At 39.5% G+C, this 12,972-nt stretch overlaps 1 pseudogene and 2 gene segments (V, D, J or C); all 3 read left to right on the top strand.

Moving 5' to 3' along the window:
* Window positions 1-1,495: 1,495 nt before the first annotated feature.
* On the top strand, window positions 1,496-1,977 carry LOC119907641. The segment is given in 2 exon segments: window positions 1,496-1,547; window positions 1,655-1,977. Coding segments are annotated over 2 exon segments (375 nt in total).
* Window positions 1,978-6,049: 4,072 nt separating this feature from the next.
* Window positions 6,050-6,623, top strand: LOC119907329 (annotated as a pseudogene).
* A 2,809-nt stretch (window positions 6,624-9,432) lies between these two features.
* On the top strand, window positions 9,433-9,963 carry LOC119907328 (the record flags this gene model as incomplete). The annotated part of the segment is given in 2 exon segments: window positions 9,433-9,485; window positions 9,593-9,963. Coding segments are annotated over 2 exon segments (423 nt in total), but the record flags the coding sequence as incomplete, so codon positions are not given.
* Between the last annotated feature and the right edge of the window lie 3,009 nt (window positions 9,964-12,972).

Below are 12,972 nucleotides of genomic sequence, written 5' to 3'. Positions count from 1 at the left end.
TGGAATGTGATTATTAAAAACAAAGACAGTAGTTATTCCCGTAATTGGACACCACTGATGAGATGAATAGGTCTTTATTTTTTTCTACATACACAGACTGAGTTGTCATCACTTTCATTGGGCATGTTATTTAAAACATTCCTGGGGTTAAAATCTCTTTATGCAGATTATATCCTGCTCTGTATTTCTGTTGCTAAAAATAAGATTCCTGACATTCTTATATTTATTCAGAGACATAAAACTTACCATCATTTCTGGCTATGAATTAAGTCTAAACAACATATGAATTTTCATTAAGAGGAATCTCCTGTGATACGAGATAAATGTTGGTTTTATATTAACATGCTTTATAGTTAGTGGTACCCCAGGTATTAAAGTATGAACAAGTGACCTTAAATTATTATTACTTATTATTGTGTTCTTCATTTCTTCATCGCCTCAGACGATGATGGTACATATTTGTGTCGTTCCCCGGTGACAGCCGATATTAAAGATCCAGAGTGAACACGATGATGAAACACAGTCTGTGTTTCTCCGTTTGGGCTACTGTAAAAACATGGCGACTTCCATGTAAGAGGACCCTCGGTGTAGATAGATAGAAATGGCTCATTCTAAGGTGATAAAAACATAACGGTTCATCATGTAAGGTCTTTATACACTACTGAAAACATAGTTATGGATATTATATTGCATTTCTGTCAAAAGATCCTCCTAAATATTGTACACTGAACTTTTAATAAGCAAATGACAAACATGTAAGGTTGAAAAAATACATTTTACAATAATCTTCACAAAACATATGAAAAATTATTTTTTTTGTCAGACCGAAAACATGATATCTTGAAACTGCTGAAATTTAATTCTTGTGATACAAAACTGGTTAATTGAAGAAGATTTTAATCTGTTGGAGGACATAATGTAGTGCATTCAAGAATCATTGCAACAGCTAAAATACTGCAATGTCTACAGTTATGAAATTAAATTAACTTTGGTTATTAAAAGAGTCAAATTTACTTACAGTTAACATCCAGTCTGGGTTCACTGACAGCAAATCAAGTGTTGCAAATGAAGCATTTAAATTCACACATCAGTATCAATGTGTTTCCACAGCACAGCAGGTGACTGACAGTTCTTTGTAACCTCTACCTGTTACCTGTTCTGGTACTGACACAGCATTAGAATTGGAATGTGCAAAAACTCCATTAGAAAAAACAGAAGCAGTCATCTTACAAATTTTTATACAGAGCAGTAACAATGGTGCTAAAAAGATAATTTGTACTGGTAGAAGTTGGTTTGTTATGTATATGATGACTATATTTCACATACAAGTCCCTGTTGAAGTCAGTCAGAGCATTTCCATAGAGAGCCACTTTGCATCAGCAGCACCATGCTCCAGTGCTCTGGGAGAGTTTATAGTCCTGAGAGTTGAACACTGGATGACTGACAGCTGTCCTTCATGACAACAGAAGCCACAGAAATCCTCCTCATCAAAAACATGACTTTGATCTGCGTCCTCATCTGGACTCTCCTCTGCTGCTGCTTCACAGGTAAAGTCCAGAGAATCAAACTCCTCTCCTCTATGAACATCCGTCCCTCTGAAATGAAGCCCACAAAACCATGACGCTGCTTTATGTTTTTGTCTCTGTATCCTCAGAGTCCAGAGGCCAGGTCACAGTGACTCAGCCTGGAGCAGTGAGCTCTGCTCTGGGAGGCTCCGTCTCCATCAGATGTAGGACCAGTCAGAATGTTTATAATGGGAACTATTTGCACTGGTACCAACAGAGAGATGGAGAAATTCCTAAACTCCTCATTTACCTTGCTAGCAATCGAGCATCAGGGATTCCAGATCGTTTTACAGGCAGTGGATCAAACTCTGACTTCACTCTGACCATCAGTGGAGTCCAGACTGAAGATGCAGCAGTTTACTACTGTCAGAGTGCACATTACATCAACAGTCAGTGGTTGTTCACACAGTGAAAAAGCGTCGTACAAAAACCTCCCTCAGTCAGACTGAACAGAAACTGAACTGACTGCTGCAGCTGGAAGCTACTGCAGAGACTGATACACTTCACTGAGGACACACACACACACACACACACACACACACACACACACACTTTCATCAAATAGATTGAACATTTCAACATGTTTGAACTAACCACCTATGAACTTGTATCACTACAAGTTCAATGATTAAAAATATCTTAGTGCAAATCAAATAAATTTCTCCATCACAGCTTCTCACCATTCATCCATATCTCATTATAATCCCATTGTCTAGTCTGGTTTGCCAATTAATAAAAAAGAGCCAAACTGGGACAGTTAATGAGAAAGGTACCTCAGCCTCTCACTGGATCTCAGCTTTTTCAGCTATTTCCAGTTAAAATAAAATATGAACACACATCAGCACCATTAACCTTCATAACCAAAGATGGCAGAGCAGGACAGAGAGGGCAGATGTGAAGCACAACATGTAGCACAGACTTACTGCTTCTGTTAAAATGGCTTCCTTTCACACCAGCTCCTACCTGCTTTAGGATAACAGATAAACACTGTCTGGTTGTACTGACAAAACTATCAGATGTGTTCTGTACATGGTCCTTAATGCCTTTTTTTATTATCCCCTGATCTTATAAAATACTAGTTATCTGACCCTGTGGTAAACCCGGTCTCTAATGGAATGTGATTATTAAAAACAAAGACAGTAGTTATTCCCGTAATTGGACACCACTGATGAGATAAATAGGTCTTTATTTTTGATGAGTTGTCATCACTTTCATTGGGCCTGCTATTTAAAACATTCCTGGGGTTAAAATCTCACAGTCATGTTGTATCATTTTATGCTGATTATTTCCTGCTCTGTATTTCTGTTGCTAAAAATAAGATTCCTGAAATTCTTACTTTTTTTCAGAGAAAAAAAAACTTACCATCATTTCTGGCTACAAATTAGGTCTAAACAACATATAAATCTTCATTAAGAGGAATCTCCTTTGATACGAGATAAACTGTGGTTTTATATTAACATGCTTTATAGTTAGTGGTACCCCAGTAATTAAAGTATGAACAAGTGACATTAAAAAAAGACAGTCTTGCTATTATTGTGTCTTCATACCTTATTCAAATGACTGGTCCTATTATTAGATGTATGGCAAAAAAAAGAAAATCATGACATGTCAAACTTGAAAAAAATATAAATATAATCCACAAGGAAAGCAGTATTTGATGAGATTTTTTATTGTGTTGAACTATTAAAACCACTAATAATATAACAGGCAAGAACACTTAATGTTAAAACGTGTAAAGGGAAAAAGACAGAACCAGAGAGAGAGAGAGAGCAGATGTGAAGTTTTCATGAATTTGTATAAAACTTTTTAGTCTCTGCCTTATTGATCAACAATAAAGAGCATAACAACACGCAGTAAATATTCAATAAATTACAAATAACAGTTAAAGATTGCCAGATTTTGAGACATATGTAAAAGAAGTGTTTCTTTTCTCATCTGCTGAGATCAGTAACCTTGGCATAAGGCAGGCATCACTGCTGAACCATGGCAACAAACAGGTTTCACTACAAATTTAAAGAAGTTAAAATGACATTTTGTTTCTGTGATGCATTCATGTTTAAAGGTTTAGTGTGTAAGTTTTAGTAGCATCTCGTGGTGAGGGTGGCGGTTTGCAGCCAACGGCTCACTGTGCATTCACGTGCTCCTCGGATGGTCCCATTTCCCGAGTTGTGAAGTCGTTCTTCCGACTTCTGGTGTGTTCATGCGCTTTTATGTCAGAATGTGGAATCAACATGGACGCTACTACAAAGATGTGTTAGATTAGCATTATCAGAGCAATTTAATTTCTAAATCCAACAATAAAAAGGCTGTGAAAACTTTCAACACATGGTCCTCTTTTAATATGTATATATGATACAGACTACCCCTGGCAAATATTTTATTATTTGTGTCTTCTTATATTTGTATGCTGTTTTCTATACTTTTTTATGTCCCATTTACACTTTATTCTTCTTTTTGAAATAAAGGAAAAGGAAAATAAATCCAATTATTCCAACACCACATGAATGCACCATCAGTCACCGCTCAGCCCTTCTTTTCCAAGCATGCAGGAGAAGCTACGGTGGCCGACACGTTAGGTCGGCTCTTGGGTTAAATAATATGTGTGGTCCTCCATTTGTCCAAATTTCACTTCTCTTCTAATAAACCATAAGACTACTACTACTACTACTGCTAAAATTACTACTACTACTACTACTGCTAAAATTACTACTACTACTACTAACGTTACTTGTTGTTGTTGTTCTTCTGCTTGTTTTTCAGATGTATTCAATGTAGTGACGAAACACAGTCTGTAGAGCAGTTTCTCCGTTTGGGCTACTGTAAAAACATGACGACTTCCATGTAAGAGGACCCTCGGTGTAGATAGATAGAAATGGCTCATTCTAAGGTGATAAAAACATAACGGTTCATCATGTAAGGTCTTTATACACTACTGAAAACATAGTTATGGATATTATATTGCATTTCTGTCAAAAGATCCTCCTAAATATTGTACACTGAACCTTTAATAAGCAAATGACAAACATGTAAGGTTGAAAAAATACATTTTACAATAATCTTCACAAAACATATGAAAAATTATTTTTTTTGTCAGACCGAAAACATGATATCTTGAAACTGCTGAAATTTAATTCTTGTGATACAAAACTGGTTAATTGAAGAAGATTTTAATCTGTTGGAGGACATAATGTAGTGCATTCAAGAATCATTGCAACAGCTAAAATACTGCAATGTCTACAGTTATGAAATTAAATTAACTTTGGTTATTAAAAGAGTCAAATTTACTTACAGTTAACATCCAGTCTGGGTTCACTGACAGCAAATCAAGTGTTGCAAATGAAGCATTAAAATTCACACATCAGTATCAAGGTGTTTCCACAGCACAGCAGGTGACTGACAGTTCTTTGTAACCTCTACCTGTTACCTGTTCTGGTACTGACACAACATTAGAATTGGAATGTGCAATAACTCCATTAGAAAAAACAGAAGCAGTCATCTTACAAATTTTTATACAGAGCAGTAACAATGGTGCTAAAAAGATAATTTGTGCTGGTAGAAGTTGGTTTGTTATGTATATGATGACTATATTTCACATACAAGTCCCTGCTGGAGTCAGTCAGAGCATTTCCATAGAGAGCCACTTTGCATCAGCAGCACCATGCTCCAGTGCTCTGGGAGAGTTTATAGTCCTGAGAGTTGAACACTGGATGACTGACAGCTGTCCTTCATGACAACAGAAGCCACAGAAATCCTCCTCATCAAAAACATGACTTTGATCTGCGTCCTCATCTGGACTCTCCTCTGCTGCTGCTTCACAGGTAAAGTCCAGAGAATCAAACTCCTCTCCTCTATGAACATCCGTCCCTCTGAAATGAAGCCCACAAAACCATGACGCTGCTTTATGTTTTTGTCTCTGTATCCTCAGAGTCCACAGGCCAGTACACAGTGACTCAGCCTGGAGCAGTGAGCTCTGCTCTGATAGGCTCCGTCTCCATCAGATGTTTGACAAGTCAGGATGTTTACTATAGCAGCCCAAACCACTATTTAGCCTGGTACCAACTGAGAGATGGAGAAACTCCTAAACGGCTCATTTACCTTGCTAGCACTCGAGCATCAGGGATTCCAGATCGTTTTACAGGCAGTGGATCAAACTCTGACTTCACTCTGACCATCAGTGGAGTCCAGACTGAAGATGCAGCAGTTTACTACTGTCAGAGTTATCATTGGATCAACAGTCAGCATGTGTTCACACAGTGAAAAAGCGTCGTACAAAAACCTCCCTCAGTCAGACTGAACAGAAACTGAACTGACTGCTGCAGCTGGAAGCTACTTCAGAGACTGATACACTTCACTGAGGACACACACACGCACACACACACACACACACACACACACACACACACACACTGTGCTCCCAGCCGTTAAGAGGCCAGTGTTGATCAGTGGCTGTCCAGGCCTTTCAGAGCCACTGACACGCCGGCAGCACAATGATGATGTCACTGATTCTACTGCTGGCCACCCTGGGGCTCCTTGTTCAGGGTGAGACTCTCTTCTGAAAACTTTGCTTCAGGATGCAACCAGGTTCACCACAATGATGTTCTGCTGTGATGGAGAAACACTGAAACAAGCAGCATTTACCTTCTTCCATCTGTTCTCCATGTTAAAGAAATGAGACTCTTCTGTTTGGATGTTGATCATCTTTCTCCAAACTGGATTTGTCTCAATAACCCTTCTCCTCTTTTTCATGTTTTCCAGATTCATCAGGAGAAATCATCCTGACTCAGTCTCCTGGAGCTCAGTCTGTTGTTCCAGGACAGACTGTCTCTATCAGATGTAAAGCCAGTTCAAGTGCTGGTACTTGCCTCATCTGGTACCTTCAGAAAGCTGGAGAATCTCCCAAACTCCTGATTTATTATTCTACAAACCGTCAGTCTGGAGTTTCAGATCGTTTTACTGGAATTGGATCTGGAACTGACTTCACTCTGACCATCAGAGGAGTCCAGACTGAAGATACATTATTATTGTCAGCACTGTTACAGCTGGCCGTTCACACAGTGATACAATCTCGTACAAAAACCTCCCTCAGCTGGAGAGGAACTGATCTTAATCAACAGCTGCAGAGAAACTATAGCTAGATATTGGATTAACATACATTTTTATGGTATACACCAGCAATGCTTTCAGCATGAAAAATACATATATTTAAGTACACTTTTAGGAGTATATTTTATGCAGTTTGTGCACACTGTAAGTTTGCTCAAAGTCAGAACCAAAATTGTTTTACTTCAGCTTTTAATTATAGACTAAGTAACATTACCACAAAATCAATAACTTAATTTTGTTAAAAATGTTTAACTTTAACTTTACTTTGCTTTAAAAAAAGTACCTTAAGACTGTCAAACTCATACATGATATACCTCTATATAACAGAGAGCATTTCAGAACAGAGCAGGACACTGAGCATTATTTCTGTGTAAAATGTTCACATAAAAGTATAAAATCCTGGTGATCTGACTCTAAGAATAATCCAGTCTCTTTGGATTAAATGGATCCACTATTTTAATTTAAGACAGCAACAACAACAACAGTTATCTGTTTATAATGTGCAGGGATACAGCTGATTTGGTAAATGGGATGGGTGTAAACTACAAGCAGTGAAAAATCACAATGTGTTAATTGTGCTGACACCAAGAGACAGAAACAGTCGTTCTCTTTTGGTGAAGTGACAAAGTCTCATTTAAATATTATTTGGTGGAATATATCAAATCACTTTATGCAGATAATACCTTCCTTCTTTTAAATTCTACTTTTAATAATTTCTAGGTGTGTGTATATTATCCAATGGTGACATTAGTAATAGCAAAGAACACAAACCATCAAAAAGTAACCTGGTAAAAAAAAACTTGATATTATGAAACTTACTAATGTTGCTAACATATATGTCAAAGAAAGTAAGTCAACAAGATGTGTTACTTTTATAATATAGTCTACATGATAAAAATCAATCAACGATCAACACAAGCACATTAACCACCTGAGGTCCATATTGAAACATCTCATGAGAGAAACTGAGAACCAGACAGACTGAGAGCAGTGGCAGTGTAAAACCAGTACCAGTGATTCAGGTCAGCACTGGGAACACTGGTCTCTCCTCAGTGTCTCTGAGACCAGAGCCTGGGAGCCCTGGGTGGCCTCACAGGTCACAGAGCCCACCTTCCTCCACTGGTCTGCAGGGAGCCTCAGGGTGCTGCTCCAGCTGTAGCGGCCGTCCTTCTCCAGCATCCTGCTCTCTTCATAAAATGCAGCAGTTATGTTTTATTTGTCATGGTTTTAAAATGTTTCTGAGATTTCTCAACCCCATAGAGAGGAGGTTAATTCAATTTCCACAACCTCCCTTCATAGGCACTATTTCTCTAAGTAAAACTGTCCCTGTATGACTACGTTCTGTGGATTATCCATTGACCTAATTAAGCTGGACACTGTTTTTGAATGACAATATTGACTCTCCAGACGAAACAGTGTTTGGACTTTTACATACTGGATCTGTTTAAATAACTCTGAATAACACTTGAGGGAAAAGCCTATATTAGTGACTTGAACACTTGTGTAGTACCAAAACAATTCCACAAGAGGACAGTACTGGTTTGCAACTGTCCAGATAACACTACAGATGGGAAATGGTTATAATTTTAAGTCTGTGACTTTATAAACACAGAGGCAGACTCATTCTTTGTGGAATTAAATAATCTACTGTTTTCAGGAAGACAGCAACACAACTGATCTTTATAATTACACAGATCAGCCATAACTATATGAGCTGTGAAAGGGGAAGTAAATCAAGCTGATGAGCTCATTTTCATGACATCTGTCAGTGGGTGGGAAATATTAGCCAGCAAGAGAACATTGAGTCCTCATAGTTGAAATGTTAGAAGCAGGACAAATGGGCAAGTGTACAGATTTGAGCTACTTTCAAAGGGGCCAAATTGTGATGGCTAGACTACTGGGTCAGAACACCTCCAAAACGGTCCGCAGTGGTCAGTACCTATCAAAAGTGGTCCAAGGAAAAAAAGCACTGAACCGGCGACAGGGTCATGGACGGCCAAGGCTCATTGATGCATGTTGGGAGCAAAGGCTGGTCCGTGTGGCCCAATCCACAGACGAGCTACTGTAGGTGAAATTGTTGAAAAAGTTTAAGCTGGTTCTGACAGAGTCCCGGTCTCGACGGGACAGGGCTGTTTTGGCGGCAAAAGGGAGACCTAAATGACCAGCAGGTGGTCATACTGTTATGGCTGATTGGTGAGTGATCTTTATTGTTTAAAGATACAGACAAGCAACACTATGTTGTCCTTGTGACAAAATGTATGTGGAAAAGACACAAACAAACACACACATTCCGAGCCACAACCCTACCTTAACTAAAACCTTTAACTTGACAGTAAAACTAAGTCTTAATGCTCACAGTCCTTGGTAAATTATTAATTTCTTTAACCTACAGTGGCCCTAATAAGTGTGAGCTCTGCCTTTATCTTTAATAAATATCACAAAGGCATCAGTTTGTTGTAACTTCTTTATTTATTTGTTTCTTCACAAGTATATTTACAATTTCCATCCCAGCATTCAAATTAACTCTCACTCATTCATAATCAGTACTCTGATAAACTGATTGATCCATTGATAAACAGCATCATCAGAGTAATCCAAGTCCCTGCTGGAATCAGTCAGAGCATTTCCATAGAGAGCCACTTTGCATCAGCAGCACCATGCTCCAGTGCTCTGGGAGAGTTTATAGTCCTGAGAGTTGAACACTGGATGACTGACAGCTGTCCTTCATGACAACAGAAGCCACAGAAATCCTCCTCATCAAAAACATGACTTTGATCTGCGTCCTCATCTGGACTCTCCTCTGCTGCTGCTTCACAGGTAAAGTCCAGAGAATCAAACTCCTCTCCTCTATGAACATCCGTCCCTCTGAAATGAAGCCCACAAAACCATGACGCTGCTTTATGTTTTTGTCTCTGTATCCTCAGAGTCCAGAGGCCAGGTCACAGTGACTCAGCCTGGAGCAGTGAGCTCTGCTCTGGGAGGCTCCGTCTCCATCAAATGTACGACCAGTCAGGATGTTCATGTTTGGAGCAACAACCACCTTTTAGCCTGGTACCAACAGAGAGATGGAGAAACTCATAAAGTCCTCGTTTACTATGCTAGCACTCGAGAATCAGGGATTCCAGATCGTTTTACAGGCAGTGGATCAAACTCTGACTTCACTCTGACCATCAGTGGAGTCCAGACTGAAGATGCAGCAGTTTACTACTGTCTGAGTAATCACTATATCAACAGTCAGTGGTTGTTCACACAGTGGAAAAGCGTCGTACAAAAACCTCCCTCAGTCAGACTGAACAGAAACTGAACTGACTGCTGCAGCTGGAAGCTACTGCAGAGACTGATACACTTCACTGAGGACACACACACACACACACACACACACACACACACACACACACACACACACACACACACAAACACACACATGTCATCTATGAGGTTCAAGATTTCACAACTTTTGCTTTAACCACCAATGAATATGTAGCAAAATAATATTCAAATTACTTTGTCCATCACAGCTTCTCACCATCTATTCAGATCTTTTTATAATCCCACTCTCTTTTCTGATTTGCCAAATAATCCAGAGTAGCCAGCCTGGGAAAGCAGATAAGAAAAGTCTTTGACCTCAAACTCATACTGGATTAAAGCAATTTCAACTATGTACATTTAATTGAAAATATGAAGACACAGAACGGCATCAAAAACATTCAGGATCAAAGACTGTCCAAAAAAAATCAATATATCCCTGAAAGCACAAAAGAGTTTTTTAAATATATAAACGCATGTTATCTATAGCAAAGCTAAATATCAACTTAAATAATAAAAATTCAAAAGAAAGAAGTAACCTCCTTGATATAACTATATCTGCATATACTATATATAGTATAACATATATATATATATATATATATGTTATTCGATATATATATCGAATAACACATTTTCTCCAACATGCAATCTAAACTCCGAGACTAAACACTAAACACTGAGACTAAATGTTTATTCTTAAACTTGGAAACGGCAAAAAAAAAAAAAAAAACTCACCACAACATCCATCCACTAACTGTTGTGGAGCTTTCAATCACATCACATGATCTTTCTTAGCAGATGGAGTCATTTTGATGGAAATGTAGATTTTCAAATTTCTGCATCTTTAGGACTTCATGTCCACTTTGGCCCTGCGATGGACTGGTGACCTGCTCAGTGTAGTAGAGCTAAATTTATTAGTTATGCATTTTAATAAATTTATAAGAATTGGTACCCAATTATGAATTTTTATTCATAAAATCTAAATTTCCTCGTTAAGGGCACCACCGGAGTTGTTATAATCCTCGAGTCTCCGGACCTCTAGGTAGTTTTGAATAATTATACAATTATTACTAGTGATCATTTAGTTAATAATCGCTCAATTATCTTAAATCAGTCAGTCAGTCTCATATCTAAAGGGTCAATTCTCTTGGCAGGAACTATAAATAGGCAACACACACAGCTCTTGATTATATTACAGTGAATTTATTCTCTAACTAAGGTGATAAAAAGACGGTTGGATACAGGGAACATAAACATTTGCTGAACAATGAGCCTGGAGGTTCGATTGTGGGAAGCATTTGACTCATACGGCATAGAAGAGCTAATGAAAGTTTAACTGACTGGCTCAGGTCTGCTGTACCAGCTAACACCTGTAGTCCACTTCTGATTTTATTAAACCAAATTGTATAACTGAGTCCATAGATTTGATTTTGATCCTTCTGTTCTTCAGATTCCAACCTTCCAAATTGACTTAAAGGAACATCAACAGCTCCAGGAAACTATAGAAGCAACACCCATTTATTTTTTGTATTTTTATGCATATCCTCTGAGTTGACACACTTGTTTGTTGTCTGATTTGGACTCACACCAAAGTCCTTAACCAAAGAGTACCTGCCTGTGAACACGGCAGACCCACGCTTAGTGGCAGCCAGTGGGGGCGACCCACTGGAACACTTTGACTCCATCTTGGCCCACATGACCGAGACCATGGTAACTGGCTACTCAAGCCAACTACAAGGCACCGACGCGGTGAACCTTGAAACAATTTTTGCAGAGCTGGTAACAACTGCTCTAGCCACTTCCTCAAAGGACAAAGCCTTGTCCCAGATGCTAGGAAAACTAGCTATTGTAATGTCTGCCCAGTCTAAGCACACGCACCAGCTTGAACAGCAGCTGGAAAACACCAGGCAGTCACTAAGTGAAGCGGAAGAACGCATCACTGACCTACAGGCTCCTTGCCACCTCCCACAGGAGGGTGGAGTTGATGAGGAGAAAATTGAGCTGCAAGAAAAGGCCAATCAGCTTGAACACTCACTCTTTCAGCAAGAACAGGAGTTAGAGTGGACTAAAAGTAAACTTAAAGACACAACTGAATCCCTTGACCAATCAGAAACCCTCCTTAGACAAGCAGTGGGGGAAATTAAAGAGCTAAAATTACACGTCAAGGTTTATAGCAAACTTAGAGAAGCTGACCAAAAACGCATGCAAGAAATGCGAAGACAGCTAGAGGATAGGGACAGAGTAACCCAATCCCCGCTACAGCAGGAAAACAAGGAGGATTGGGCTGGGAGGATGTGAGACAGCCCAACAAACTCCCTTCTACAAAACACTCCCACCAGAGAGAGACAAGGCTTGCTCCCCTTTGCCAGCCTCAGGAGGATGGTCTCCACGACCACTCCCATAACTGATCCCACAGGATCATATGACAGAGCGCCAGAGAAATAGCCCTCCACCTACTCAGGTGAAGACTGCTTACTCCCCCCGGCTGCATCCACCGCCCACTGCTGACCATGACTTAAGCCCCTCTGACAGAGACTTAGACAAAATCGCTCGCCACATAACACGCTTCAAGCCTGAGTCTACAGGCTGAAATGAGACCAGTATCTATCTAAAAGATATTGAATACTACTTGCGGAAATTCCCTGCTGCCACCACTGACGACAAGATTTACCTGATCAAGGTGACATCTAGTCGAGAGGTCAGCAGCTTTATTAAACGCCAGCCCAGGTATGTAAGGCAAGATTATGACTCACTCTGCCAGGCACTGGTGGAGGAATATTTTGACTTGACAGCACAATCAGGTCTAACAGCTGCACTTGCTGTTAAGCAAGGGAGGCCAGAACCTCCTCAGCAGTACTACAACCGACTCAGACAAGCGTACTTTGGTACCAAAAATGAGCCGGATATGGAGGAAGAGTTGAGCTTCAAATACCTTTCTATCCAAAACCTCCCCCCCACTACCAGTCATCATCTGGGTGTAGCAGCCTGCCCACGC

Source organism: Micropterus salmoides, unplaced genomic scaffold (genome assembly GCF_014851395.1).
Source record: "Micropterus salmoides isolate LMB-PRFRI ecotype aquatic unplaced genomic scaffold, ASM1485139v1 Ms_hic_scaffold_17, whole genome shotgun sequence".
NCBI classification, from domain to species: domain Eukaryota; kingdom Metazoa; phylum Chordata; class Actinopteri; order Centrarchiformes; family Centrarchidae; genus Micropterus; species Micropterus salmoides.
Note: the sequence above shows the minus strand (reverse complement) of the source record. Positions and strands in the feature narration are given on the sequence as shown.